This window comes from Rhinolophus sinicus, chromosome 8, assembly GCF_057876585.1.
Source record: "Rhinolophus sinicus isolate RSI-liver-muscle chromosome 8, RSI-T2T, whole genome shotgun sequence".
NCBI lineage: Eukaryota > Metazoa > Chordata > Mammalia > Chiroptera > Rhinolophidae > Rhinolophus > Rhinolophus sinicus.
Genome location: NC_142508.1, coordinates 50,540,390 through 50,567,176, shown reverse-complemented (window position 1 = coordinate 50,567,176; position 26,787 = coordinate 50,540,390). Strand labels below are relative to the sequence as shown.

Here is a 26,787-nt window from a genome sequence, read left to right as displayed (position 1 = left end):
CTTTAAACACCACAAGAAAAAAAACCTGTCAACAAAGACTCCTACATCCAGTGAAAAGACCCTTTAACAATACAAGCAAAGCAAAACATTTTTGGATAAAAGAAAACTTAAGAGAATTTCTTGCCAGCAGACCCACATTCCAAAAAAATGCTGAAGAAAAGTTTTCCAGACTGAAGGTGTATACTAACAAACTGGGTCTTCGGTAAGGAATGAAAAGTATAATATCAGAAATGGTAAATATGTGGGTAAATGTAAAAGACTATATTTTCTTCTTAATTTTAAAAAACGCATTCAAACAAAAAATGATATATCATGGGGTGTATAGCATATGCAGAAGTGACACACATGGTAACCATAGCATGAAGGACAGACAAGGTAAACAGTTCCAATACAATTGCAAGATTTTTACATTTTAGGTGAAGCAGTACAGTATTAACTCCATCGAGATAGACTGAAAAATTAAGAATCTATACTGTAATCCCTAGACAACTAAAAATAATGCAACAAGGCAAGCCAATAGCTAAGATGGAATGCTATGATGCCACTTAAATGAAGCTCTAGAATATGCAAAATTCATCAATGGTGGAGAAAAACTAGAATAGGAAAAAAAAGAAAAGAAAAAAAGCAGGGGTGGGGTGCTGGAGGGGGGTTTGGAGGTGGTGAAGGTGGGAACTGACCAAAAAATGGCATGAGGCTATTTCTGGGGTAATAGTAATGTTCTGTATCTTGACAGGGGTTTCGTTACACAGTTTCTGCATTTATCAAAACTCAAGTAATACACTTAAAATATGTGCATTTCATAAAATCTAAGTTTTACCTTCAAATTAAAAATATGTATGTATATACTGAGCTTAGTACTGAAGATAATCAACTGAAGGTTACTGAATGAATCAAAATGAATTTGGGGGGTGGACGAGAATGGGTGGGGAGGTGAATTATAGAGACAGTAGATTCCAAACAAGAAAATCGGCAGGAGGCCTAGTGGAGGCTGGGCACTGGCCGTTCAAACAAAAGCTATGAATGACGTCATACTTCCTACTTCTACCAGTTACACAGAATTTAGGCCTCCCTTTTTCTTCTCATTTCACCGTCTTCAGGTTTTTCCTCTCACTCTTGATGATGTAGGAAAAAAAATTTTTAACATAATTTTGGCTTCACATAATAAAAATAGCCACTTACAAATGTCACCTTTGGCAAATTACTTATACTTAACCTTTCTATCTCTGTTTTGTCACTGTTAAAATGGGGACAAAAATAGAACCTAACTCACTGAGTTGTTATGAGGATTAAATAAATACACTGGAAGCACTTAGAACAGTGCCTTGCACATAGTAAATATCTGAAATGTTGTCACTGGCATCCTTCCCTCTTTTGACTATCTGTTTTTTACTTTGTCTCTTTATTAATAACGCTGAAATAAAAAAATTATTTTGATTGGTAAATTAGCCCCCCCAATATAAATAGTAACAGTATACCGGTTCATGAGGTTCATACCTAGTCTTTAAAATAAAAATAAAAAAATCCCTCACAAATGAATGTTCTCAGAAATACCACACTTTGCCACAGTATCCGTACAAGAAAACACTTTACTAGGAAGCTGGAGTCAGAAGAAGAATCCATCTCCCACAGGTAAAGCGTAAGTTCAGAATAGTATTCCAGTATTTAACTGTCCAAGTAGAGCACACACGTCACACAGTGCTTCCCACACAACTCCAATCCTCAGTATGTGCAAAGTATCTCATCAATTTTATTAACTTTATTATAGCTAGGTTGTTAGCATTATTCCCAAGCTTTTACATCTTATTAAAATGCCCAAAAGAGATGGGAGAAGGGGATAGTTTCTCTTCCCCCACAAATTAGTTCTCTTCTTTTTTCAAAGCTATTTTTTTAGTCAAGACTATAACATTTCTACAAATAGTTCCCACATACACGTTTTAATTAGATTCACTGTGAATCAGTAAGAAACCTGAGGATATTTCTTTCTAGTAAATCTAGTGAAGCTTTTATGTAAGTCTCACATAATTAGGAAATAACTCTACAATGCTCCCTTCTTATAATTAATCTGATGTCACTGTTTGAAGTGTAAAAGAAATACAAACTAAACTTTAATTGGGATGATTAACAGTCATTCAATTTATTGCCATTCTATAGCAAACTAAAATATCTAGGTTTACCATGATTTACAATTTCGTAAGTATTAAAGGAAAATAATCGAAACAGTACTACTTTTAGAACTACAGGTATTACTCCTTACTTACTCCTTACTCCGAGGAGATAAACTCATCCCCATGCGCAGCTCCTACCGAGCCTCAGAAGACTACTCACACCTTCCCAGCTCTCGGTGTACTTATCCGTAAAACTTGGTTTTGTCATAGGGTAATATAAACCCAAACTATCATATTCGGAGAATTTCTCCCAATGAAAGCTTTTGCATGCCAACTTTTAAAAAATAAGAAGTAGAATACAGAGGTTAAAATTCACTAGCATCTACAGCTATGTAATGCACAAGAGAAATATGGAGCCATTAGATAAAGGCAATTAAGGAAGTGTCTGAGTTGGTAACAGGTATCAGTAATAAGGCCACAGAAAAGCAAAGCGCTAAGAGAAGAAAATGTTCTCACTAGGGTGGCCTTTCAGAAACATCCAACACTTCCCCCCTCCCACTAGGTGTTCACAGATGCTCAGGACACAGCCCTATTGGGTGGCAGGGGCCACTGGGCTCTGGGATTAAAAGAGAAAGACAATCTCTGTCCTCTAGTAAATCAGTCTGGTGATGGAAAATTAAAGAAACCTAGTAGAATACAGTATGCTAAGGTCTAGGACAGAAGGAGGCAACAGAAGTCCTGGTATGTGTGAGGCAAGAAGTGGGGGCTGGGCTGCCCCAGGTACCAGGTGTCCCTCCTTAGAAAAAGGCATCTGCAAAGGCTCCAGGGAAAGAGAAAACACAGAGAATATGAGGAACTGCAAGTACAGACAGAGTGAGTCCAGACAGGCTATGGATAGATCACAAACACCGCAGCATACCATGCTAAGAACTGTATGCCAGGGAGTAAGAATCCTATAGGCATCTTACCAACATCATTCCAGCGACACCACGGGAACCGTTGCTGGAGGCTAAGTGTGGGGCCAGAGAGAGTAGCTGTTATAGTAGGCTAGACCCAGGTCAAGGTCAGAAGTTGGGCACACTGATTTCTACAAAAAGAGTTGAGGTACGAAAGTTTCTGAATAATTTAATTAAAAACAAAATAGAGCAGCTATAAAGTTGTCTCTTGTTGACTCTAAACAATGACATCAGCTTGACTCTAAAAGAAGATCATCACCTCACTTGCATTCCAGCACGCATTCTTGAGTCAGGGGAGGAGTGGAGTCGCAGGAGGCTAGGGCTGTGCTTGTTCCCTGAAGACTAATTTCATCTATTCCCTGGCGCCCTGGCAAACTGCCCCAAATCTAAGTCCGCCAACACAGAAGTGTGCCATATATGTGACCATCACACCAAGTGTGGTGGGGAAAGGTTGAAGGAGAGGAAGAGAGAGACAGACAGCCAGACGGGGAACAGTGACCTGGGCTGTGGCCGTGTTGCTGGAGAACAAATCTATAAGGATGGTTAGGACCTGAAAACAAGCTGGCTGGAGAGATGAGAAGGTAGGAAGACTATCTGAAAGGCGTGGGCTTCCGGCTGGGGCACCGGAGACAAGGGCAGAGGAGCGGTCCAGGATGGGAAGAGAGTAACTTGCTTTGGGGCAGAGTGAGCTACCTGGACCTCCACGCTGGAGCGCAGTCAAGCTGGGCATACGGATTTGGATTCATCAGAGAGAGTGGAAAATCAAAGCTAAAAATGTCATGAATTAGAAAACAAAAAGAGAAGGGAAAGGAGAGGAGTCTGAGGAATACCATCATCAAAAGGGCAGGAAAGCAGAAGAGAAACTGAAAACCAGGATACAGAGAACCAAGAGGAAAATCAGTGCTGCCAGAGAACTTATGGAGGCAACGAGACTCTCAGAGGCCTGCCCCGGCCATGCCCCGACTCCTTGAAGCCAGCATGTGTGGGAGGCACCTCAGCAGTCATAATATATGTTTGTTTGTTTGTTTGTTTTTAAAAACACCCTCTATGCTTCCACTGTGGGATTCCACTGTGTGGGGAGCCCACAAAACAAACGAGAGATTTAAAAAAAGGCAAGGACTGAAAAGTATCCAATGGCACCGATGGATAAGTCATCCAGATAAAAACATCAATGAAACTAAATATAGTCTAGAAGTAAACCTAAATACATACAGGAAATGCAGCAAATAATAAAAGACACCATTTCAAATCTGGGAGGGAAAAGATGGATTATTCAACAAATGGCACGGGGACAATTGGGTTGTCATCTGGAAAATATAAAACTAGCTTTGTACCTTACACCAAATAAATTCCAGATGGATCTGCTAAATGTAAAATGAGAAACCACACCAGTACCAGAAGAAACAACAGGGAATGTCTATATAACGTATAACGCGTATGTGTAATAATATGTACAATGCATAATGCATTTCTAATTATGACTCAAAATCCAGAAGCTACACAAAGCTGAAAAACATGGCTAAAAAAAAAAAAACTGCATGGGTTATATAAATGTCTAACCACTACGTTGTACACCTGAAACTAATATAAAATAATATCGAATGTCAACTGTAATTGAAAAATTGTTTTTAAAAAATTTAATTTTATAAACTGCGTGGCAAAGTCAAAAGGCAAGGGAAAGAAACAACAACTGGAAAACAAGTATTTGCAACTTCTCCGAAAGACAAAAGGACAATTCCCTTGAAACTTAAAGAGCTCCTAAAAAATAATAAAGATCAACAACTCAACAGACATGGGCAAAGGATATGGAGAGTTTGCCAAGAATAAATAAAATGGTTCACTTGAAAAGATGTTCAACCTCACTCAGAAGAGGCCTGCAAAATAAAATGACACATGCTGAGATGTGTTTCTCATCTAACCTCATGGCAACGATGGGCTGGAGGGCTAACCAACTCCCCACACTAGTTGCGGTATACAAACAGGCACGCACTTTGCTGCGGGAATCCCAAAAGACGGACCTCAGGACTATCTAAAATAATTACAGAAGTACAGAGCATTTGACCCCCCACCAATCCCACTTCCAGGTTTCTAGCCTACAGATACTCCGTGGAACTGTGAAAGGCACTGCGTGCTGTTTGTCATATGTAGATGACACATACATGTCAATGACACTCACTTGTTTGTAAGGTAAGATAGGACAAAATGTCCATCGAATGGGACTGATTAAATAACACATTCGGACAGGGCAGCCATAAGCTGGAGTGAAGAAGCTCTACAGGCTGACAGGGAAAGCTCATCCGGAAAGACTGCCAAGAGAAAGGACAGACCTTGTGGGGAGTAAGACACCAGTTACCTATTTGTAAATACAGAGTCTCTCCGGAAGTTTCTACAAGCAACAGAGAGGAACAGAACTGGAGGCGGAAAGGTTAAGAAACTTTGTGGGGATTTTTTGTTTTAAATGTGGAATAAAAGATATCAAAAGCCAGGTAAAGAATAGAATGTTGCCCACACCTTAAAATGTCCTGTGTCCTTTTCTCTGATTGTGTGGGGAATGGGAGTGACTTTATCAAATATCCTTTTGCATTTTTTCGATTCTTTACCACTGATTATATAGTCTATTAAATTTTTTTTTAATTTAAGAGATTGAGTTCCCTTTAATAAATTTTTTTTTTAGTGGAAGATGTTGGGGGCAGAAGCCAGGTTCAGGAGGCTGAGGGATCTCCTGAAGGGGGCGGAGGGCGGAGGTGGGGCAGTGTCATCAATTCCGAGGAGCCTGGCTGCAGTCTCCATTACTGGGCGGGGGTGTGTGTGTGTGTGTGTAGAACAGCATATATGGAATGTCCTGTTTGTATTTAAATATGTAATAGAATGTTTTAAAAGAGTATAAATGTTTATACATGCACTAAAATGTCAGAAGGACACACACCGAACTGTTAAAAATGGACTATCCCTAGAAAGAAGGGATAGCAAGGTTTTTCTGTTGGTTGGTTGGGGAGGGGAGGGGACTTGGGAATGCAGGGACGAAGAGAAGAGTGGTTAAGAGAGGGAGACAGCATTAAAGGACGGATTTTGTTATTTAAAAGACAAATAAGAGCACCATGAATGTATCTATGCGCCCAGAGGAAAAATAGTGGAGGGCAAAGATTGGTGTGGGGGAGGTGGGAGGGCAGGAACCGGCCAAGTTCAGCCACCTAACCTAACAATGTCTCTGAGGAAACAGAGAGATGTGACCAAAACACAGACAGAGGGACAAGTCTTCTACAGAAAGGAAACTTCTGCCTCCGAAACAAGACTGGAGAAACTAAGGATGGAACAGGTACAGATAAGATATTTCAAGAGCTAATGATTTTTCTATGAACCTACAAAACATCACCTAAAATCTCAAACACCCGACAGCCAACTCTATTACTGAAAATACCCAAAGTGCTCCTCTCTGCTTTAGTGACACTGTCACAGTTCTCTTTAAGTCCTTTGTGGACTCATTTTAAGTCCAGTCATGCTTTAGTATGCCCTCATCACATATTATAAATAGCTGTTAGAATATCAATTATTTGAAAGATATTCGGTCTTGCCTTTGTCTTCTCTTTACTCCAAATAACTTCAGGCCTCAACCCAGAACAGCAAGAACAACAAAAAAACTGCTTAGGATTTAACCGTTTTTACTAGTTCTTGATTACTGCTTTTCACTTTTGATAGGAAATGTTTCTATAATGTGTTAAGTCTCTCCACACACAAACATCACAGAGACTGGAGAAAAATTACACCTGTTAAAACAATTTCTAAACTGTATATATAAAGCCTAAAGTAAAAAATCAGAAACCCTTCAATAATCTGTAAACTAATTAGTGAGTCTACGGCAACAGTTCTTACTTCAACTAAGGAAGATAACAAGTGTCCTGACTGGGGACTTCTCAAAAAGACAGAAATATCCAAACGATCTTTTTCTAAATCTAATCCATCCAAGGCAAAAACAACAACAACAAAGAAAAAAAGCAAAAGAAAAAGAAAACTTAAGTAGAAACTATTTTTCCTAGACATAAAAAGTTTTCTTTTGATTAACTAAGTCTCTAAGGAGGTGAGCAGTCGCCAATTTAACAACAAACGCACCAGCACCAGTGCCTTCCACTGTCTTGCCTTTGAAGTCGTAACTCATATGTTCATCTGTTGGGAAAATATATAGCTTAATCCAAAATGTCCTCAATCCAAAAGGAAGGTAAATGAAGCATACAAGACTGAGGAGAAGATGGGTAAAATGAAGCCTAAGAAAATAAATACTACCACATTACACATTATACCCTAACGTAACATAAATCTTCTAGTTTCTATAGCTATACTCCAGAACACAATATACACGGAAACGCAAATGTTGTTGGGCTGAATAAAGCAAATATGAACTAGCTCTGGTGAAAGTAAACAGCCTTCACTGAACGTGAGGAAAATGGACAGTAATTAAAGTGCCACATAACCCAAGCCGCTGGACAGGAGAACAGCAGCACCCCTGCAGCTCCAGAAGATATGACGAGGTGTTCACTTTCAATGACTAAACCACCACCAAGAAAGCAATTAAAAGTGCATCCCAGGATGTCTCAATTCCTCTGTCATGTACTTCACTATAAGAAGAGGACAGTCTTTTCCACCTATAAAAGCTGCCCCCATCCAATGTTTTAGGATATTTTCTCTGTAATGTGATAAACAAGTAACGCAAGCAAGGACAGCTAGACTTAGAGACTTCAGGGATTTTTTGGTTCATGGGCTGGGCCGTCCTCAGCTGCCCAGAAGAACAAGTGTTAAAGGTGGAGCCAGGATCCTGCCTTTAGGTTCAAGCCATTCCTTTAACCCTTAGCAATAACAACAGCTGCTCCAGACAAAGTCCCCTCTTGTGGGACCTAGACTGTCTTCAGCTAAGCAAAGAATTTAGGGTTAAAGGAGAAACCAGAAGGAGTCCATTACACCTCAGATGATAACCACAGGACAATGTTTCACCTTTGCACTGCCAGGATTCCCAACAGCTTACAAAAAGCAATGACATAAAGCAAGCTATTACTTGCCTTCAGCAAAAGATTATTAGCAGGTTTTACTCACTGCATCTGTGTATATACCCAAACTGTCTACCACGCTTTCCCTGGAGCACTCATGGTGGAAACCATATAGACAGTTCCAGAACTGTACCACAGAACACACACCCAAAGGAAGACCACCACCTGCACTGAGTACTTTAAATTCGGTTTCAGCACCCCCTTAAGGAAAAAAAACATCAACCTCATGAAGTAGTTCCACTGTGATCCCTACTGGGAGGATTCTGATACACAAGGGTGGGAGGGCACAATTCTGTATATACACTGAACACCAGTTAACTGCACACTTTAAAGGGGTACATTTTGCCATATAAGGGTTAAAGCTCAATGCAGCTGTTACTTTTAAAAACTAAGCATACACCATAGCACATTATCACTTGCATAAAGACTGCAAATGATAAACTTTCCCCCCCAAAACTATGGCTTTATATTTAAATAAAATGGAAAGATAGAGGTAGTGTAAGTCCAAACCAACCCTTATCACTATTTCCCATCACGCCTAAGGAACCGCACACCTACAGATTGTCAGCTACGGAGCAGAAGAAAGCTACAGCATCGGACCACCAACTTTACCACTATGAATACTTTCCTTTCTGAAAGTAAACATATCTATTTTACATTCCTCACACTCTCAAACTTCTTCTGCAAGTCCTCAGAGCAATAAGAATTTTAAAATAACAAAGCAAATGCAAATAACACCTATATCAGAAAATACAGTTAAAAGAAGTGTCACTTTAAATAGGATAAAGAATGAAGCAGTCAACATCTTTATCTCTAAAAGATAAACACAAAGTGTATAGGCTCAGAGTTTAAAAGAAAATACAACAGCTTACCAAAGAAATGCAAACAGAGTTTTAATTGGGCTGCGTTCAGAGTTTTAATTGGGCTGCGTTCTCAGGATTACACTAAATGTTAGATTCGGAGAAACTAAGGTGGCAAAATGCTTAAACGTTAGGTTTCATCTGACTTGCCTACTACCAGGCCACAGAAGGGTTTATCAATGTCAGGCCTTAATTTTAAAGCAGCAAAGGAACAAAAAGTTAAATGAATGGAACTGAAACTAGTTTAACAGAAACACAGGGGATGTACGGAAAAACTAGATATACCGTGGTTGTTTTAAAATATAGCCAGTAGCCCCAAGGTTACTCATTATAACCTCATTATTAAGGGTCAGGCAGAATTCTCCAGTTTCCCAAAGACAAACAACAACAAAAAGATTGTCAGCTCCAATATCAATTTCAAAAACACAAACACTCGAGATATAAGCATTCCACTCTCTAACAATGTGCCTCACTTGGTTAGCATTCCTCTATAAAAAGCCCGAGAGGACACCACGGAGAAGGAAGCCCTCACTGCACATCTGCTGGGCACTTCATATGTGACCTCATGTGACCCTCCGAACAAATCCATGAGGCCAAGTCCATGAAGCAGGTAACTTGCCCTCTACTCCAATAGAGAAACACCAAGAGGAGGGAGGACTCTGGCCAAGGTCATACAGCTGGTCAATTTGGTGCCCACGTTGGGCGCTCTGGGGCGATGAGCCCCTTGATCTCGGCAAAGGGATTTTTGCCTTGACAGAAAAGCTCTCTTATAAGTGATATTTTTGTTCCAGCTTTTAGCTTGCTGCCCAACCGAAATAATGATCACCATCTTCTGCTTTTATGAAGTGATGCATCTCCACACACAAAAGAACCCCTTTCAAGAGCTGAACATGACTCGAGTCACAGCCCTGGACATTATCAGTGTGTGACATTTAATCTGAACACTAACAGCACATGAAACTGACCTTGGGGCACTGAAGTCCCACTGACCCCCCAAAGCTCACTGAGCTCCCTACAGACAACCACATTTCTGAGCTAGGACCCTACTTTTCCTTTGTTGTGACTGGAATAACATTTTGCGGCCCAATGCACAACATGGGTGGGATTTGAACACACACTTAAAAAGAAAACCACAGTCTCTGAGGTCAATGTCACCAAAAAAGATAGGACACAGTTTAAAACCAATGCAGGGACCACAACCACTTCTTAAAGGAAGACATTAAAGAAGAAAAGCCACAAGCCAGGGTTGAAAGACAGCTTAAAACCACCAGCAGCAAACCAGAGAGTATCACACTTTTAACGTAAAAGATGTTAGATACTGTCAAAGATATTTAGAACTACTGGTCCTGACTGCAAATCTCTTGCTTCCCAAAGAAAGTCAGCGTGTAATCTAAATACAACACACTTGGTCAAAGAAAAATCTTTTTTCTCCTAGCACAATTTATTTTGGCATTGGGTCCCAGGGGGCCGTTAAAAATAAGTTTGAGCCCCAAACACTTTGTTAACATAGTTTTGAAACATTTAGACAAAAGTTCACATTTCTAAGTGGATGACCACGATGCCCTTCCTGTTTAATTTGGAGACCAGAGATCTTTAACTTAACCTAGCATTCCTTAGGAGACCGGCTCCAACTCTGCCTGGGATTTGTTTGCACAAAGGAAGGCGGACCTTGAGAAATAACTGTTTCACATTCATTGAACGCTCCAATCCTGTTTTTGTCTGTTACAGCAGCCTGGCTCATAAACACAGACATGCATATGCATTCAAAAATACACAGAGACACACATACTCCCATATATGCATAAGCATTCACCAGTACGTGCACACACCGCATACACGTACACTCACAAGCACACGAATACAAGCGCGCGCACACATGAACGCACACACGTGCACACGCCGCGCCCCCCCCCCAACCTCTCCAGCGGCGACACCGCCCACTCGGGGGAAATAGACACCCAGGCCTGGGGCGCCCCACTACACCCTCGAATGTCTGCAAAGGTTCTAGCGCCTTCTCATCTCCACCTCATAACGGCTTCCTTTTCTGGTAATAAACACCAGATATGGAGAAATCAAGGCGACACAATGTGTAACTGTCATCTGTCGCATAAGAACCCTATTAAGGGGACAAAAGCCTTATGCGGCTTCCCGACAAGGTAAAAAGACCGCGACCTCTGGCCATGTAGGAGCGACTCATCCGTGTAGGGGCGCCACAAGCGCGGCCCTCATCCGCGAGGCGGCGAGTGCGACTGTCCCCAAGGGCGAGGGATTTGCGAGTTGAAGTGGGGGCAGGGGTTTGGGGTGAGTGGGGGTTGGGGGTACAGGATGGAGACTTGGGACACGGAGTCAAGTGCGGAGTGGAAGCTTGGGGTTAGAGGTTGGGGTTGTGAGGTGGAAGCTTGGGGTACAGGTAGGAGTTTGGGGTTCGGGTGGGGGTTTGGAGTAAAGGCTTAATGTGCGGGTGGAGACTTGGGACCCTACGTGAAAGCCTGGGGAGCAAGTGGGGTTTTGAGGTCCGGGGTGAAGGCTTGGGTGTCGGTGGCGTTTGGGGAAACGGGTTGGAGGCTTGGGGTACGGATGGGGGCGTCAGGCCCGCCTCATACACCGGCACGCACCTTGTGGCAGGCTGGGCAGGTGGGCAGCACGCTCTTGCCCCCGTGGCCCCCGCTGCCTCCGCTGCCGCCGCTGCTCAGGCTACTCTGGATCTGCGTGAGCTCCTGGCGCAGCACCTGCTTCTGGTGGAAGCTGAAGGCCGGGTGGTTGGAGGCCATGGTGAAGAGCAGCAGGAACTCATCGCCCGTGCGGCCCTCGTTGAGCTGCAGCCCGTAGTTGTGGATGATGGAGTCGATGTGCGTGAGCGTGCGGTACAGCACGCCCGCCGCCTCGCGCTGCTCGGAGCCCAGCAGCGCCAGCGACACAAGCAGCTTGCTGCGCACCACCTCGTCCGTCAGGTTGGTGAGGCTGCCCAGGTCCGCCGGGTTGTTGGCCTTGATCTCGGAATCGCGCAGCGAGTGGTAGTCCTTGCGTGCCAGGTCCTCGAGGCACGAGCCGAGGAAGCGCAGCTCGAGTGGGATGCACAGGTCCAGCAGGCCGCAAAGGAACTCCACGCGCTGCGGCGACGGCAGCTCCGAGAACCAGCGGTACACGCTGTCCCTCTGCAGCGGGCAGCGCTTCTCCACCATGCTGCCGCCCGCGCCGCGCCGCCGCCCGGGGCCGGGGGCCGCCGCCCGGGGCCGGGGGCGCGGGGCGCGGCGGGCGCGGGCGGAGGGCGCGGCGGACCGGGGCCGGGGCGCGCCGGGGCCGGGGGCGCGCGGGCCGGGGCCAGGCGAGGGCAGGCGGGCGCCGCGGGCCGGGCCGGGGCCGGGGGCGCGCGGAGCGGGCGAGACCCCCGCCAGGGGCCGGCAGGCGGGCGCGCGCGGGGCGCCGGGGGGGCCCGGGGCGGCCGGGGCGGCCGGGGGCGGCGAGCGGCCTCGGGCCCCCCGCTCACGGGCGGGCTCTTGGCCCGCGCCCGTCCCCAGCGGCGGCCGGTGCGCGGCGGCGGCGGCGGCTGCTCCTCGTCGTCGTCGTCGTCGCCCGGGAGGCGGCCGCCCCCATCTCCCCCCGCGCCGCAGGGTCTGTCACTGCGGGCCGCCCCCCGACGGAGCCGCCCGGGCCATGCCGCCGCCGCGCCTGGGCCGGCCGGCCGTTACTAGGATGGAGGCCGCGGGCGGACGCCTCAGGAACAGCGGTGAAGAGACAAGCGGGGCGCGGCGCGAGGGCGGGCGGCGGAGGGATCTGCGCCGGCACTCGCGCGGCCTCGCGCCTAGGCTCCCTGCTCCGCGGACGGATCCTGGCGAGCGCCGCCGCGTCCGCTGCTGACGGGCACCGGGACGAGGCTCAAGTGGGCGGGGTGGCCGCCTCTCGCGACAGTCGGACCGGCCGTGCCCGCCCCCCCTGCTGATTGGCTCGGGCTGCCCCTTCTTGGCCCGTGATTGTTCCGGGTCCCCAATCGCGATTCGCCCCCGCCGCGACCACGCCTCACCCGGGCTGTCGATCACGTTGGAACAGCCCCCTCCCGCCCCTCCGCGGCCCGCGGAGTCGATTGGCCAGCAGGGCCGGAGGGGCGGAAAACCCGGAATGGATTTCTGGTTGCTTTTGTTCCCACAGATTTGCATGGAGCATTGTTTAGGTAAAAGGCAGTCGTCCGATCTTCCAGTTTTATTTCTGAGCATCACAGTAGGGAGATAGGAGGTGACTTAGAAAGGCCGCTGGAGTGGGGCTCCGGAGACCCTAGTCCCCATCCCTGCTCTGACTACTAAGCGGTGTGACCTTGAGCAAGTGGCTTAGCCTCTCTGAGCCCTGGGCGCCTCTCCGGAAAATAAGGGTAATAATAACCGCTCCGGGGGCTTGTGAGCAGATTGTGAGCTCACAGAGGGCGGGCGCCCGCGTTTCTGAGACGGTTGGCCTGCGTTGAGGACGTGATGGGAACAAGCTTTCTCCCTTAAGTAAGCCTCTTTTCAGCGGGTTACTACCACAGCTCAAGAACCAAGAGGATGCATATACACCGGCCAGGGGTCAGGGAGCAGGTGAAACGCCCCTTCCCTTGGCATTTGCGTTGGCCCTGGATTACAGGCTGCAGAAAGGTGGGAGAGAAGCTGGGGCACCCAACTACCTTTAAATCATACAACTGCAGGCAGTGGTCCCACCGTCTACAGATAAGGAAACTGAGACCCTGGAGCAAGAAATTTATTCCTCCCCTTCCCTATCCCTAGAGCCCTGCTTTTGACATCCTGTAATCTACTAGGGTGTGTCTGTTTAGTTCATTCGTTCAGCAACTCTGTGGAGGCCTGGCGTGTGCCAAGATCTAAGCTCTGGGGGACAGCCATGAGCAGAGTGGTGTCCTTACTGCCTAGGGAGCTTACAACTTGGTTCCGGGAAGTACATAATTGAATAAATGAATTTCTTTAAGACATGGTCCAAAGTACTAGAAACTTCCTAACAAGACATCCTTCTTTCAGCCTTGGCACTTCCAAGTTGAACAGACATTGCAGAGCCATAGTTGGGGGAAAAAGAAAAGATGCTTCCCACACCTTGGACAAAATTTCCCGGAGCCACCTGGTGTTCTAGGCCAGTATAGGAAGGAGCAGGAATCCAGGGTAGTTTCCCAAGGGTATTAAACCCCCTTAGGTAGCAGGGGTGAGGCTGGATCCAGCTGGGTCTTCCTGCCTTATTTTCCCCAGTCCAAAGTAATATCTACAAATAATTGAATTAATCTTTTTTCTCTTTGACCTCAGTTTTTCAAGTGATTCCAGGGAAGTAGTCACTTTCCGAAGGAACATAAAAATCAATACAGTTAAAACCTTTGCCTTCTATTGATAAATGAAGTTCCTCAGAGTGGAAAGATCTTGGGATCTTATCAGCGTTGGGGGTTCCTCAAATACAGCCCAACCTGGTGGTGAAACCGCTAAGCTCTGGTGCCAAGCCAACCTGGATCTCAGTCCCAGGTCTTTCTGTCTGGGAGGACCTTGGCTGTTCACTCAACCACTTTGAGTCTCAGTTTCCTCATCTGTAAAAGGGAGTCAGGAACCCCACCTCCCAGCTGGCAGGGGAGCTCAGAGATGCTAATGTGAGCCCTCAATAGCCGGGATAACTGAGCCACAGAATTCACTGGATCAAGGTTCCCCAGCTCCCAACCGCCTTTTTGCAACTTCTTTGCTGTGCTATTTGCTGTTTAACGTCTGTACTGGTTGAATAGTGTCTCTCAAAAGGTCATGTCCACCCAGAACCTCAGACCTTATTTGGAAATATCGTCTTTGCAGATATAATTCAGGTAAGAATCAAGATGAGAACATGGATGACGTTAAACCCTAAATCCAATGAGAGTGTCCTTAGAAGAGACAGAAAAGAACAAGCAGAGACTCAAAGAAAAAGGCTTGTGAAGATGGAGGCAGAGATTGGAGCCAGAGGTGCTTGGAGCCACCAGAAGCTAGACGAGGCAAGAAGGATCCTGCCCTAGAGCCTCCAGAGGGAGCACGGCCCTGGCCACATCTTGACTGGACTTCTGGCCTCCAGAACTGTGTGAGGATTAATTTCTGCTGTGCTAAGCCACCAAGTTTGTGCTTATGATTATGGCAGCTCCAGGACGTTCATACTGTATCATGTCCCCCTCAACTTCAGTCTAGCTCAACTTAATGCAATTCAATGGATGTTAAATGCCTACCCTGTAGGATCAGACCTCAGTATGGGTTTGGGGGGCCTCTAAGGAGAATGAGATCCAAGCCCCCATCTTTAAAGAACTGGTGGCTTGAACTCCCCACGCCAAAGTGGACGGCTGTCTGTCCGCGGGAACTGTCCCTTCTGCATACTATTCCCTTCCCTGGGAAGCAGCCAAGGGTCCCCCAGGGGAGACGGTGGACACCGACCCGCCAGGCCCTCTGAGCATAGTCTCTCGGGCCTGGCCCTGAGGTTGTACCTGCTCTCCTTCCCAGCCAGGGCTCCTTCCCTAAAACAAACTCCATCTCCGAGCTATTTGGAGCTTCTCACTTTCTCTGCAAAAGGTGACCCCTGGGTTCAACATTCTTCCGCCTCTGCTTTGACATAGTGGAGGGGCTGGGGGTCTATGGGAAGACACTGAGGTGGGGGCGTAGGATAAGTCAGAGGGTGGGGCATTCTTCCCCATGAGAAAATGACACTACAGGTACAAGAGAGGTGGGGCTGTGTCTTCAGATAAAGAGAGAGTCCCACACGATGCTGAGTGGGTCAGCAGGTCACTAAGTCCTTCAGGCCATATTTGCCTTGTGCCTAATTGGAGCCAGGGGCTGACGGAGCAGTGGGAAAAATGGATCACAAAAGGTGGAGTACAGTCCTATTTTTGTGGAGTATACCATTTTCGTAAAACTAGGTTTTTCACATTTCTATGTGTGCATAACCATAAATGTATATGAATACAAGAGTGTCTAGAAAGATGTTTTAAAATGTTAACATTGGTTAAGACTGAGAAGTGGGATTCTTTGTGACTGTTAACATTGCTTTTTAGTGAGATATAATCTCTCTACAAGGAGCCCTCAGGGAGTTCAGAGCCTAGGATGGAACAATATGTCTGTCTGCATTTTCCATAGTGCTGGAATCAAGCACAAATTAATATTATTTTTGAGAAAGAGAGAGACCAGAGTTCATCACCAATTCTCCAAACAAACGATTTTGCAATGGAGATACGAGGTGCCCGGGATTGCTTCTAGTGTCTGAATTAGTGATACGGATTACACTGCAGCAGCAGGCAGTGACCGGGCTGACAGATTAGCCACCCGGACTCCAAGTGCAGCTCCCCCCAGGCCATGTAGCCCTGCTTCCCTTCTCATCAGAATTAGGCAGAGAGATAAAAAAAAAAAAAAAAAAAAAAGAATCAGGCAGAGAGGAGGAACCTGGAGGCCAGGTTGTGATAAGGGAAACAAATGAAAACAGAAGGTAGATTGAGATGCCGATTAAGAGGGTTCCTTAAAACAGTTGGGGCTGGAGGTGTATACACAGGCTCCCTGCCTGGATCTGCCACTTAATTTTTCCCTGCGGTTATGTCATCAGCTTGTGTGTGGTCTCACATGGGATGGACTTACTGAGTTTTAGTTTTAGTTTTCCTTTGTCTAGGCCCTGGTTTCCTATGACTAAGAAAGCAAAGGGACCCCAAGCTTCTCATGTGGAGGCCTTAAGACGTGGGTCCCTAAGCTTACAGACGGGATCCTTGCTCAGTGCTTCAACTCCTGATAACCTCCTGCGATCACCCTAACCCTGTGTGACTGACTGGTCCTAATACGGCCGTCATAGTTCCCATTTCACAGATGCTCAATGGTCAGGCGCAGTCCCGGGGCCGTGCAGTCCGCATGTGTTGGAATCAAATTCTGACCTAAGTCAGTTGTCCAGACTCTGTACTTCGGGGAGGAGAGCACAATGGTGACGTCACTGATTCACTATTTCTGCAAACTGGGGTCTCCAAAGGCATCTGTCACATGCCCAATTTTCCTAGCCATGAACGCTGACAAAGTCTGCCTGGAGTCTTAAACGAGCAGGTGTCCTGGTGCCCAGTCCTCTTTCTGCACAGATGCATACTTTCCTCCAGGCAGACCTGCTTCCCAGGGTCTTTGGCCTGGGGCTAGATTTGGTGTTTCCCCAGTGGGAATCCCCGGGGCTCTTATTTAAGATGCAGGTTCCTAGGCCTGACCCCCAGATACAGTGTCAGACTCTGGGGAAGTGGGGGTGGGTCTTGGAGTCTGCGTTTGCCAGCTCCGCAGTGATCCGCACACCCTAGTTTGAAAACTGCTGTTGGAGGCGGACGTCTTGCTTTCAGACTTCTAGCATACTTCCCTGGATCGACCAATAGCAACCACAATAATAGAGTTAATGTAATCCAATTACATGCCTACCAGCCAGCAAGGATCCTCCCTAGTGACAGATGGGGAAACCGAGGCTTAAAGAGGTCCCACAGCTAATGGCTCGTGGATTCTCATTGTGAAATTCTGCAGCCTTTATTTCTGTTGTACATTTGTTTGTTTTTCACATTTCTATGTGGCTTGCACCACAGTAATGAAATACTCTGAAAGCCAACGATTAATTCGTTGCTGTTTCGGGGTTTCTGTTTTGTTTGTTTGTTTGTTTACATTTTTACTATGGAAGTTTTCAAAAACACCCAAAGTCAAGCAATAGTGTAGTAATTCCTCACATCCGTATTGCTCAGCTTCAAAAGAGTGACATTTTGCCGTTCCTATTTCATCTACTTCTCCCCCTCCACCCTGGCATAACATTTTCTTTCTGAAGTATTTTAAGCAAATAAATATACGTATATGTATCACTGTGTTGTTTTGTCTGGTTATGAAGTAATACATGCTCCTTATAAAGAGATTACATCTCACTAAAAAGCAATGTAAAAGTCACAAATAATGTCACTTCTCAGTCATAACCAATGTTAACATTTTAAAATACATCTTTCTAGACACTCTTGTGTTCATACATACCTATGTGAGGTATACCCCACAAAAAATAGGGTGGTACTCCACATTTTCTGATCCATTTTTTTCCACTTAACATATCCCAGATGTCTGTCCATGTCATGGACTCTCTCATAAATCACGGTTTTCAAAGGCAGCCCAGAATCTTGTTTGGATGTCTCATGATTTTCAATTAATCCCCAATTGTGGGTATTCAGGTTGTTTCTGGGCTCTGCTAATGGAGTTTCAAAAAGGCAGTTCTGCTTACCCTGGACTTTGCACCAGGCTGTAACTAGATCCACCTCCTGTAGAATTCTGCATGGGTTTCTGAGAAGGATTGAGAAGGGGTAAAGATGAGGAACTAGATTGCTTCCCAATTCCATCCCAACCAAGTCTTCATGGCTTGGTTTGAAGTCTCAAGACACACCCAGATTCAACGTGGATTAAAAACACATTCCAAAGGCAGGTAGCATATTATTTGGGTGACAAAGTATAACTCTTAAAATATGGAAGGTGTCTTTTTAAACAAACATACCAGAGCTCACCCAATCCTTCACTCTCCTTCACCCCATGAGGCATCAGTAATAAAACTATAATTGCTTGAAAATACATCCGTGAATTCCTCCCTTAAAACTGTCTCCAGAGTCTGGTGTCAATCATTTTGGGATGTATGCTTCAAGGTGGATTGCTATCTGGAGGTGGATTGATATCTGGAGATAGCCTGTGCTGATAAATTATAAACAGCAGAATCTACTGTGTCTAGTTTGAGCAGAAACATTTATTAAATCATAACAGGGAACTCAGAGAATCTGGCAGGGTTGGAGAATCCGCTGTGGATGCCATTCTTGTGTCTTTTAAAACGTGAATTGCCTGTTCGTGTTCTTTGCCCATTTCTCTATCAGGGTTTGAGTCTTTGTTTCTGTCAATTTTTAAGAGTTCTTTACATATGGGAATATTAGTACTCTATCTGTAATTTGTGTTGAAAATATTCTCTCCCAGTTTGTCAGTTGCCTTTGACTTCATTTTTGGTGGAGTTTTTTTTTTTTCTTTTTAATTTGAAAAGCGTTACTCTTGTTTGTATGTAGTTAAATTTATTGATCTCTTCTTTCATTGCATCTGGATTTTGAGTTGTGGTTAGAAACCTTTCCCTACACCCAAGTTATAAATAAATTCACCCATGCTTTCTTGTAGTATGCATATGGTTTCATTTTTTTCACATTTAGATTTCTGATCCATTTGGAGTTCACTCTTATGTAGAAGATTAGGTATTTGCTTTTGAAACCCAGTTTTAGTAAGTGTATTAATTAAACCAGGGGTTGCGAATTAAAATGCTTTAAAGAGCCAGGCAGAGAGTAAATGAGTGAAGCTAGATGGTACAATAAAATAGGGAGTGGTGAGGCCTGTGGTCAACCAGAGATTAAATTTAAAAAACACACCCACATAGTGTGCATATTAGTTTCCTAGGGCTGTAATAAACAAATTATCACAAACGTGGTGGCTTAAAATAACAGAAATTTATTGTCTCACGGTTCTGGTGGCCAGAAGTTTGAAACCAAGGTGTCAGCAGAGTTGGTTCCTCCTGGAGGCTGTGATGGAGAGTCTGTTCCAGCCCTCTCTCCCAGCTTCCTGTGATTGCCAGCAATCCTTGGCTTTCCTTCATCTCGTAGCTGCATCACTTCCATCTCTGTCTCCGTCTTCATGTGTCATTCTCTCTGTGTCTGTGTCCAAACTTCCCTCTTCTCATACGGACACCAGTCATTGCATTTAGGCCCACCCTAATTCACTATGCAGTCATTTATCTTGATTACATCTGCAGAGACCCTGTTTCCAAATAAGGTCATATTCACAGGTTCTAGGTGGACATGAATTTGGGAGGGACTCTATTCACCGCAGTACAGTGAGAGAAAAGCAGAACTGTCTGGAGCCCCTGTGGTCTGCATGCTGAGAGCTAGGGGACCCTCCATAGATATCTTATGTTGCTGTTGGAATTGTCTTTGCCTAGTGACGAAGAGTCTACTATACTGGAAAACTCACTAAACTTCACCCAGAATTGGTTTTGAAAAGCACTGACAGCTTGTCACTTTAAAATGTTCAGAAAAAAAGAAAGAAGAAATCCGTGGACAACTCTTCTAAGTCCAAACTAATGGACGGCTTATCCCACACCCTTACAGAAAATAGGTTTGTTCAGTATGAATACTTGGGTTTCCTGTTGGAAGCCAGGACTCTGTTATGTTTTTCCCTTCAGTGTAAAGGGTGAATTCCTACAAATTCTTCTGTGCCAAAAGAGGGCTCATTTCATATCAGGAAGGAGGAAGATGATGCTTTCACTACTCAAAGATCCAGAATAGAGGCTCTCTTTGCAACTAATTTTCTGTAAGACGTCCCAGGGTAGGCAGAACTCTAAAGATGGTCTCCTAGGATTCCCGGCCTCTGGTTATCCAAACACTAATCTAGGTGTTGCCGTGATGAAATTTTGCAGATATGAAGTCCAAGGTCAGGTGACCTTAAGACGTGGAGATTGTCTGGGTGGGCTGACGCAATCAGGTGAAAATTTTAAAAGAGTTTTCTCTGGCTGGTGGTAGAAGGGGACTTAGAGATGTTAGAAGGGTCAGAAGAACATGACACACCATTGCTGCTTTGAAGACAGACAGGGCCATGTGGGAAAGAATGTGAGTGGCTTCCAGGAACAAAGGGTGCCCGCAGCCTACAGCCAGCATAGATGGGACCTTAGACCTACAGCCTCAAGGAAGTGGATTCTGCCACCACCTGAATGAGCTTGGAAGCAGATTCTCCCAAAGACGCACGCGACACCTTCATTTTCACCTGTGAGACCTGAGCAGAAAACCCAGTTGAGCCTGTTCCGATTTCTGGCCTATAGATTGTCAGATGATAAACAGGTGTTTTTTAGGCCGCAAAGTTTGTACTAACTTGTTATATAGCAGTAGAAATGAACACACCTCTGTTCTTGGTGAAGTTCTAGGGGTGGGGACGATAAAAATGATGGGGAGAAACGGGGATTTGGGATTGGGCAATTCCATTTCTTCCTCTTGTTGCACCTCCATTCATGGGGTCATCCTTTTGAGCTATGAGATCCCTGTGCAAGACAGAAAGATGCCAAAATGAACTGGGGGTGGGGTGTCCTCAGTGGCTTCCAGTTATTCAGACCAGGGAACCAGGTGGTTCTAACCACACCTTATCCTGGTGTTTTGCAGGTTCCAAGGGCTAGAAGGAATCTTGGTAAAGTCTTTTTAACACAATTCCTCCTTTGGGGTAAGGTCCCAGAAAATTGTATTCCCTCCACACCCCAAGAAGAAGTAAGCAGCAAAGGATTTTACACATCACAGCTCTGGGTACACTTAGCCTTGGGCAAGTTATTAGGTTGGTGCAAAAGCAAGTGCAGTCTAAAGGTTAAAAATAATGGCGAAAACCACAATTACTTTTGCATCAACCTAATCCTTTCCACTTCCCAGTAGCTCCTACCTCATAGAGTCAGAGATGGTAGGTGTGGAAAACTGGCTTGTAGCAGGTGCTCCATAAATGTTAGCAGTTGGGATTATGGTCCTCAGAGACGTGACGCTTATGGCACACCACTCCCCGATATGGTTGTTCAGCTGTGTAACCCAGGGCAGGGCTCCCAAGCAATTTCTTCATCCCATCACAAAACTGAGGACCAGAGAAGGGACTCACAGCTCTGTCTGCATATAAACATCACCTGGGGATGGCTCACCACTACCGATGCTGGGCCAGCGAGGAGCTGAGCCTCTACCTGGAAAGGTAACCCTGGGAGCCCTGAGAATTGAGAGAGCATGTGAATGGTGAGGGCCAGGTTTCAGGTGGGAGGAAGGGTTGGTACTGAGCAAGGCAGCGTAGGGTTTGAAAACCATTTTATCTCTGGCAGGCTTTGGGGCTCTCACATCGAGGAGGGGGGTTTGAGGAAGAAAGTGGATGGGAAAGCCCCCGCTCAGGCAAGGGTGACCCAAGGCCACAGGAGTGAATGGGGTGGGGGGAAGGTGTCTGATCTTGGAGGAAGACACCTTCACCCCTCTAAAGTGGGCAGGCAGAGCCCTTTAACTTCCCTCTGGAAGAAGACAGAGGGTTGATGCTGTCTCTTGTGGGTTGCATTGTGTCCCCCCAAAAGATGTGTTGAAATCCTAACTCCCGGAAACTGTGAATGTGGATTTATTGGGAAATAGGGTCTTTGCGGATGTAATACGATTGAGATGATGTCATAAGGATGGTTTCTAATCCAATAGGACTGGTGTCCTTCTAAGAAGAGATGACACAGGGAGATGGAGGTCACGTGAAGATGGAGACAGAGACTGGAGTGAGGCAGCCACAAGCCAAGTGACACCCGGGGCCACCAGGAGCTGGAAGAGGCAGGAAGGATCCTCCCCTGGAGCCTTCAGAGGGAGGCAGTCCTGCCAACACCTTGTCTTCAGGCTTTAAGCCTCCAGAACTGTGAGAATCAATTTCTATTGTTTTAACCCCCCAGTTGGTGGTACTGTGATATTGCAGCCCCAGGGCGCTGATCCAGTCTCTGGGGCCAGCTGCTCAGTGAACTACCTGAAACCCATTCCCAGCCTGTTCTCTCTTGTTGTCTCGGATTACAAATGTTGGGAAACAAAAGTTTTACATGCCCACTTCTCTTGCATCCGAGACTGTCCATGTGATCCAGTTTTGGCCAGTAAGACCCAAGTAAGTCTGCGCAGGGTTTTCTGAAAGCTTCTGCTTCTCTAATAGAAGGGGAAATATGTCAGGCACACCTCTTCACCCTCCCCATCAATGCCTCTTTGAACAGTGTGGCCACGGTGTTAGGGATCCCCGGCTGCCGTCCTTTTACCTTGCAATGACAAGCACAGAGACTCCCCCAGACTCACCCAGTGCCTAGCAACATCCATCTGCTCAACCAAGCTTATTGCATGAGAAAAATAAACCCCGATTTGTTCAAGTTAATTGGACTCGCCGGTACCTGCTGCCAAATGCTTTCTAAGCCAACACCACGATCTGCCCACCGGAGCCTTCCCGAGCCCATCTTCTCTCTGGTGGACCACAGACATGGAGGGCAGGCGCTCGGAAGTCAGAGTGAGCAGATCCTAATCCCGACTCTCTCACCCCCAATTTTCAATTCACCCCCTTCTCTCTGTGCCTCCGCTTCTCTGCAAAATGGAGATAAAGATATCTACTTCACAAGACGGCTGGAGAGTTAGAAGCGATAATGCCTGGCAAGTGCTCAGCAGATGCTCAGGAAGTAGTGGCTGTCATGATTTCTAGGAGCATCCTTATCCCCATGTTCTGATGTAGGTCGGGGTCCCACACAAGAAAGGCTCAGTACTATGTGAACAGTCGAGGTCAGGGCGAGAACTGTCCCATCTCCCCTGGACTTTAAACAAGCTCTTGACGCCAAATGGGTACGGTACGCCTTTCCTTAGTGCATGTGTGTGTTTATATCACAGACACCCCTCCACCCCCCCAACCGGCACCCCCGTCCTGAGCTTGGCTCAAGCCATTCCAGCGTTAGCGAACAATAATAGCAATAGATCATCCCGCCGTTGTCATTTGTCCAGTGGGTTCTGTGCATGGGGCACGGAGCAGTAAGTTGCCAAAGAACGGACAGCTAGCAAATGACAGAGCTTAGTCTCAAGGCTTGGCAGTGCAGCATACATCCTTCCAAGTCCATGCTAAGTTCTGGCACCAAAAGCAGGAAGGGCAGAAACACCAGGGGACAAAGCACTTTCATGCTTCATTTAACCCTTGTGACATGCTTTAAAATCAACAGCTCATTATCCTCACCTGTCAAAGGAGGCAATCAGGCCTCAGGGAAAGAGAGCAGAAACTGGCAGAGCTCAGACTAGAGCAAAGGTTTCCGGATCCCAAATCCTGCTGCCCTGGACCTTCTAGAATGGTTGAAGACAGAGTCTGGGTCAGGATTACAAGTCGTGAGTGAGGACGGTCACTGTAGAGTTTCTTCAACATGGCACAGGTGACCCTGGTGTCATGCAGCTAACAGCACCTGTTGAGACCTCCTGGAGGGTGGGTACTTTGCATCAAAATCTCATTTGTTTCCCCTTTTACAGATGAAGAGACTGAGGCTCAGAGAGACCACTTGTCCTGGGTAGACAGCCAGCAAGGACAGGCCCATGTCCTCTCCACTGTGTGACCCTATCACACCGGGGATGTCCTGACCAGGTAGAAGGCCTTTGCCCTCCCATTTTAACCAGAGCAGCTCTAATATAGATGTAGGTGAGTATGCTTTTATATATAGTATGTATTTGTCTTCAGCTTGAAATTTTGTGTGAAGAGCGGTTTCTGTGGCTAACATTGTTTTAACCCACTGGTCCATGTACCACACATGTGATTCTTTCACACATTTCATTCTTGGCACCGAGACTTCTTTTCTTTCACGCAGGGCTAGCATTCCACGAGGACATCTGTATGAAACCATCAGACCATCCCTGGCTGTGAAATACAATAAGGCCATGCCGGCGTGTCCCCGCGGAAGCGAATCCTGTTGCTACACATATACCTATGGCTTAATTAAATTCTAAGCTCTTTGAGAGCAGGACCAGGTTTGATACTTTTTTTGTCGCTGGAGGCGTCATACCCAATGGGCACTTATCAAATGTTCGCTCAGTGTTCACTCTGTCAGCAAAGTTTCTGCAATGCATCTCCCAAACAAACATTTTCTTTTGTAAAGATGATGGTACTGTGCCAATCGCTCCAATTGGTGGGAAATCTTTTCTGTCCGTTATTGTTTGTTATGTATAATTGTGGTTCTACCCACGTGCGTGTGAAGTGGAATTTCTTCCAAAATATTGTTAATATTTCCTTGTAACAAAGCGTTAATTCCAGAATGGGAAAGACTGGCGCTGGAAGAGAATTTAGCCGTTTGGTGGGTTAACTTCTTAATTAGCAGATGAGGAAACGGTAGTTCACAGAGGTAAAGGGACTGTCAGGCCAGCCAATCCACTTGTCAACCCATCCGTGCTGGGAGCTGACAGCTGGTGCAGAAAATTGATTGGATGCACCCATCTTCAGGTTTTTGATCAACGATGTTTGACCAAATTTTTCTGTATTGCATAGGTGACAATATTTTGCAGTAACATGTTCTATTCACTATTCACCCATGCTTCTGTCATTAGATATGACTTTAGCCATGTAACCTGCTAACGAGCAGCTCTCAGAGGGCAGGGAGGGATCAGGTCTGTTTGTTCACAGTGACTAGTACATGTAAGGTAACCAACACAGATTTGTCGAGTGAATGATTGATGAAACTTGGATTGAAATGCCCTGTATGACTTTCTCATTGAGTCTAACAGTCCACTGAGCACGTGTACTAAGGAGAATGAGAATTCGTATGTCGGGCCCCACAAAATGGAGGCCACCCGCCCCAGTGGCCCAGCCCATGTCACAAATCTAAACCTAAACCAGCCTGTACTTACGGGAAACAACTGTCAAGGACACCTAATAGACACGAATCATAATCCTCCAACTCAACTCAGCTTCAGCAAGCTTATCTTAGAAAGTAAGGAAATCCCCGACATCTCAGCCAATCATGCCGTTTCTGCGTTGCCTCTTCTAACATTCTATAAAACTTGCTCTTGTGCAAAATCCTTCGGGAAGAGTACCCCACTGCTTGTAAGGCATGGTACTCCTCCAATCTACGGATCGCTTTCCCTTGAATCAAAGACATCAAACTTGTTATTAAATTGTTTTCACTTCGTCATTTGACACTAGACTTTCCTGTTTAGTTGCTGTGGGGTTTTGGCGAGAAATATCTTTGGCTACACCGAACAATGTCATTAAACATACAGGGGTCTGTTTTTCTCCTATGATAAGACATCCAGAGATGAGCAGTTGCTGGTGCTGCTCCAGGAATGATGCTCAGTGATGTCAAGGAAAACATCTGTGATTCTTTTGGACTTTCGTTATGGTAGCAATGTGGCTGCCACAGCGCTAGGCATCACATCTTGCATTCCATGCAGGAAAAAGGAAAGAAAGGATGAAACCTGTAAGTGTTCCTTTTAGGAGGAAAAACAAACACTTGCTGAGAAACCCTCTGGTAGATTTCTACTTAAATCTCATTTGCTAACATTATATCAGTGTCACCTGTGCTGCAAAGGAGATGAGGGACGAACGTGGCCAGGATTGTCCAAAGGCTTGGTGATTGGGCTTGCTCTCTTGTACCCCTGCCATTACCCTGAGAGAAGCATGCCCACTGGTTCTGAGAGGAGAACGCAAGATGTGGAATAGAACCATCCCAGCTGAGCCCAGCCTGGATCAGCCAGCTTCCAGCGGGACCCCAGATGTGTGAGTTCAGAGCTGCCCTATTGAACCCGCCTAGGTCAGGTGACCCTCCACGTACCTGCAGATGCATGAAAATTAATGACTGTCGTTTTTAAATACAAATTTTCACAACAGCTTTATTGAGGTATAATTCACATACCATACAGTTTACCCATTTAAAGTGTACAATTCAATAGTTTTTAGTGAATTAAGAGTTTTACAACCATCACTGCAATCAATTTTAGAACATCTCCATCACCCCAAAAAGAAGCCTTGTACCCACTACCATTACTAGGCATTTCTCCCCAACAACCCAACCCTAGGCAACCACTTATCTATTTCCATCTCGTTGGATTTGCCTATTCTGGACATTTCATATAGATGGAATTGTACGTTATGTGGTCATTTGTCACTGATTTCTTAACTTAGCATAATGTTTTCAAGGTTCATCCATGTTGTAGCATGTGTCAGTACTTCCTTTATGTGTTTTTGTTTTTTATTTTTACTTTTCCCCTGCTGTAAGTGAAATCATATGATATTTGTCTTTCTCTGTCTGACTTATTTCACTTAGTGTAATACCTTTTAGGTCTATC

At 45.7% G+C, this 26,787-nt stretch overlaps 1 protein-coding gene and 1 long non-coding RNA gene across 4 annotated transcripts in view; one reads left to right on the top strand and one right to left on the bottom strand.

The window, feature by feature from the left end:
• Nucleotides 1-12,677, bottom strand: part of ZCCHC14 (zinc finger CCHC-type containing 14) — a 59,032-nt gene extending 46,355 nt beyond the window's left edge. For both annotated transcript variants that reach the window (XM_019742659.3, XM_019742660.3), the window contains exon 1: nucleotides 11,573-12,677. In XM_019742659.3, coding sequence (XP_019598218.1) covers nucleotides 11,573-12,139 — 567 coding nt within the window. In that variant the 5' untranslated portion in view covers nucleotides 12,140-12,677. The remainder of the gene's footprint in view (nucleotides 1-11,572) is intronic.
• A 448-nt stretch (nucleotides 12,678-13,125) lies between these two features.
• LOC109453154 (uncharacterized) lies at nucleotides 13,126-25,639 on the top strand. 2 transcript variants are annotated; one of them, XR_012490112.2, is made up of 4 exons: nucleotides 13,126-21,685; nucleotides 22,165-22,369; nucleotides 23,986-24,151; nucleotides 24,318-25,639. It is a non-coding gene; the product is annotated as an uncharacterized LOC109453154 (long non-coding RNA). The 2 variants fall into 2 exon arrangements; XR_016022021.1 differs by having other exon boundaries at nucleotides 13,126-22,369.
• Nucleotides 25,640-26,787: the final 1,148 nt, after the last annotated feature.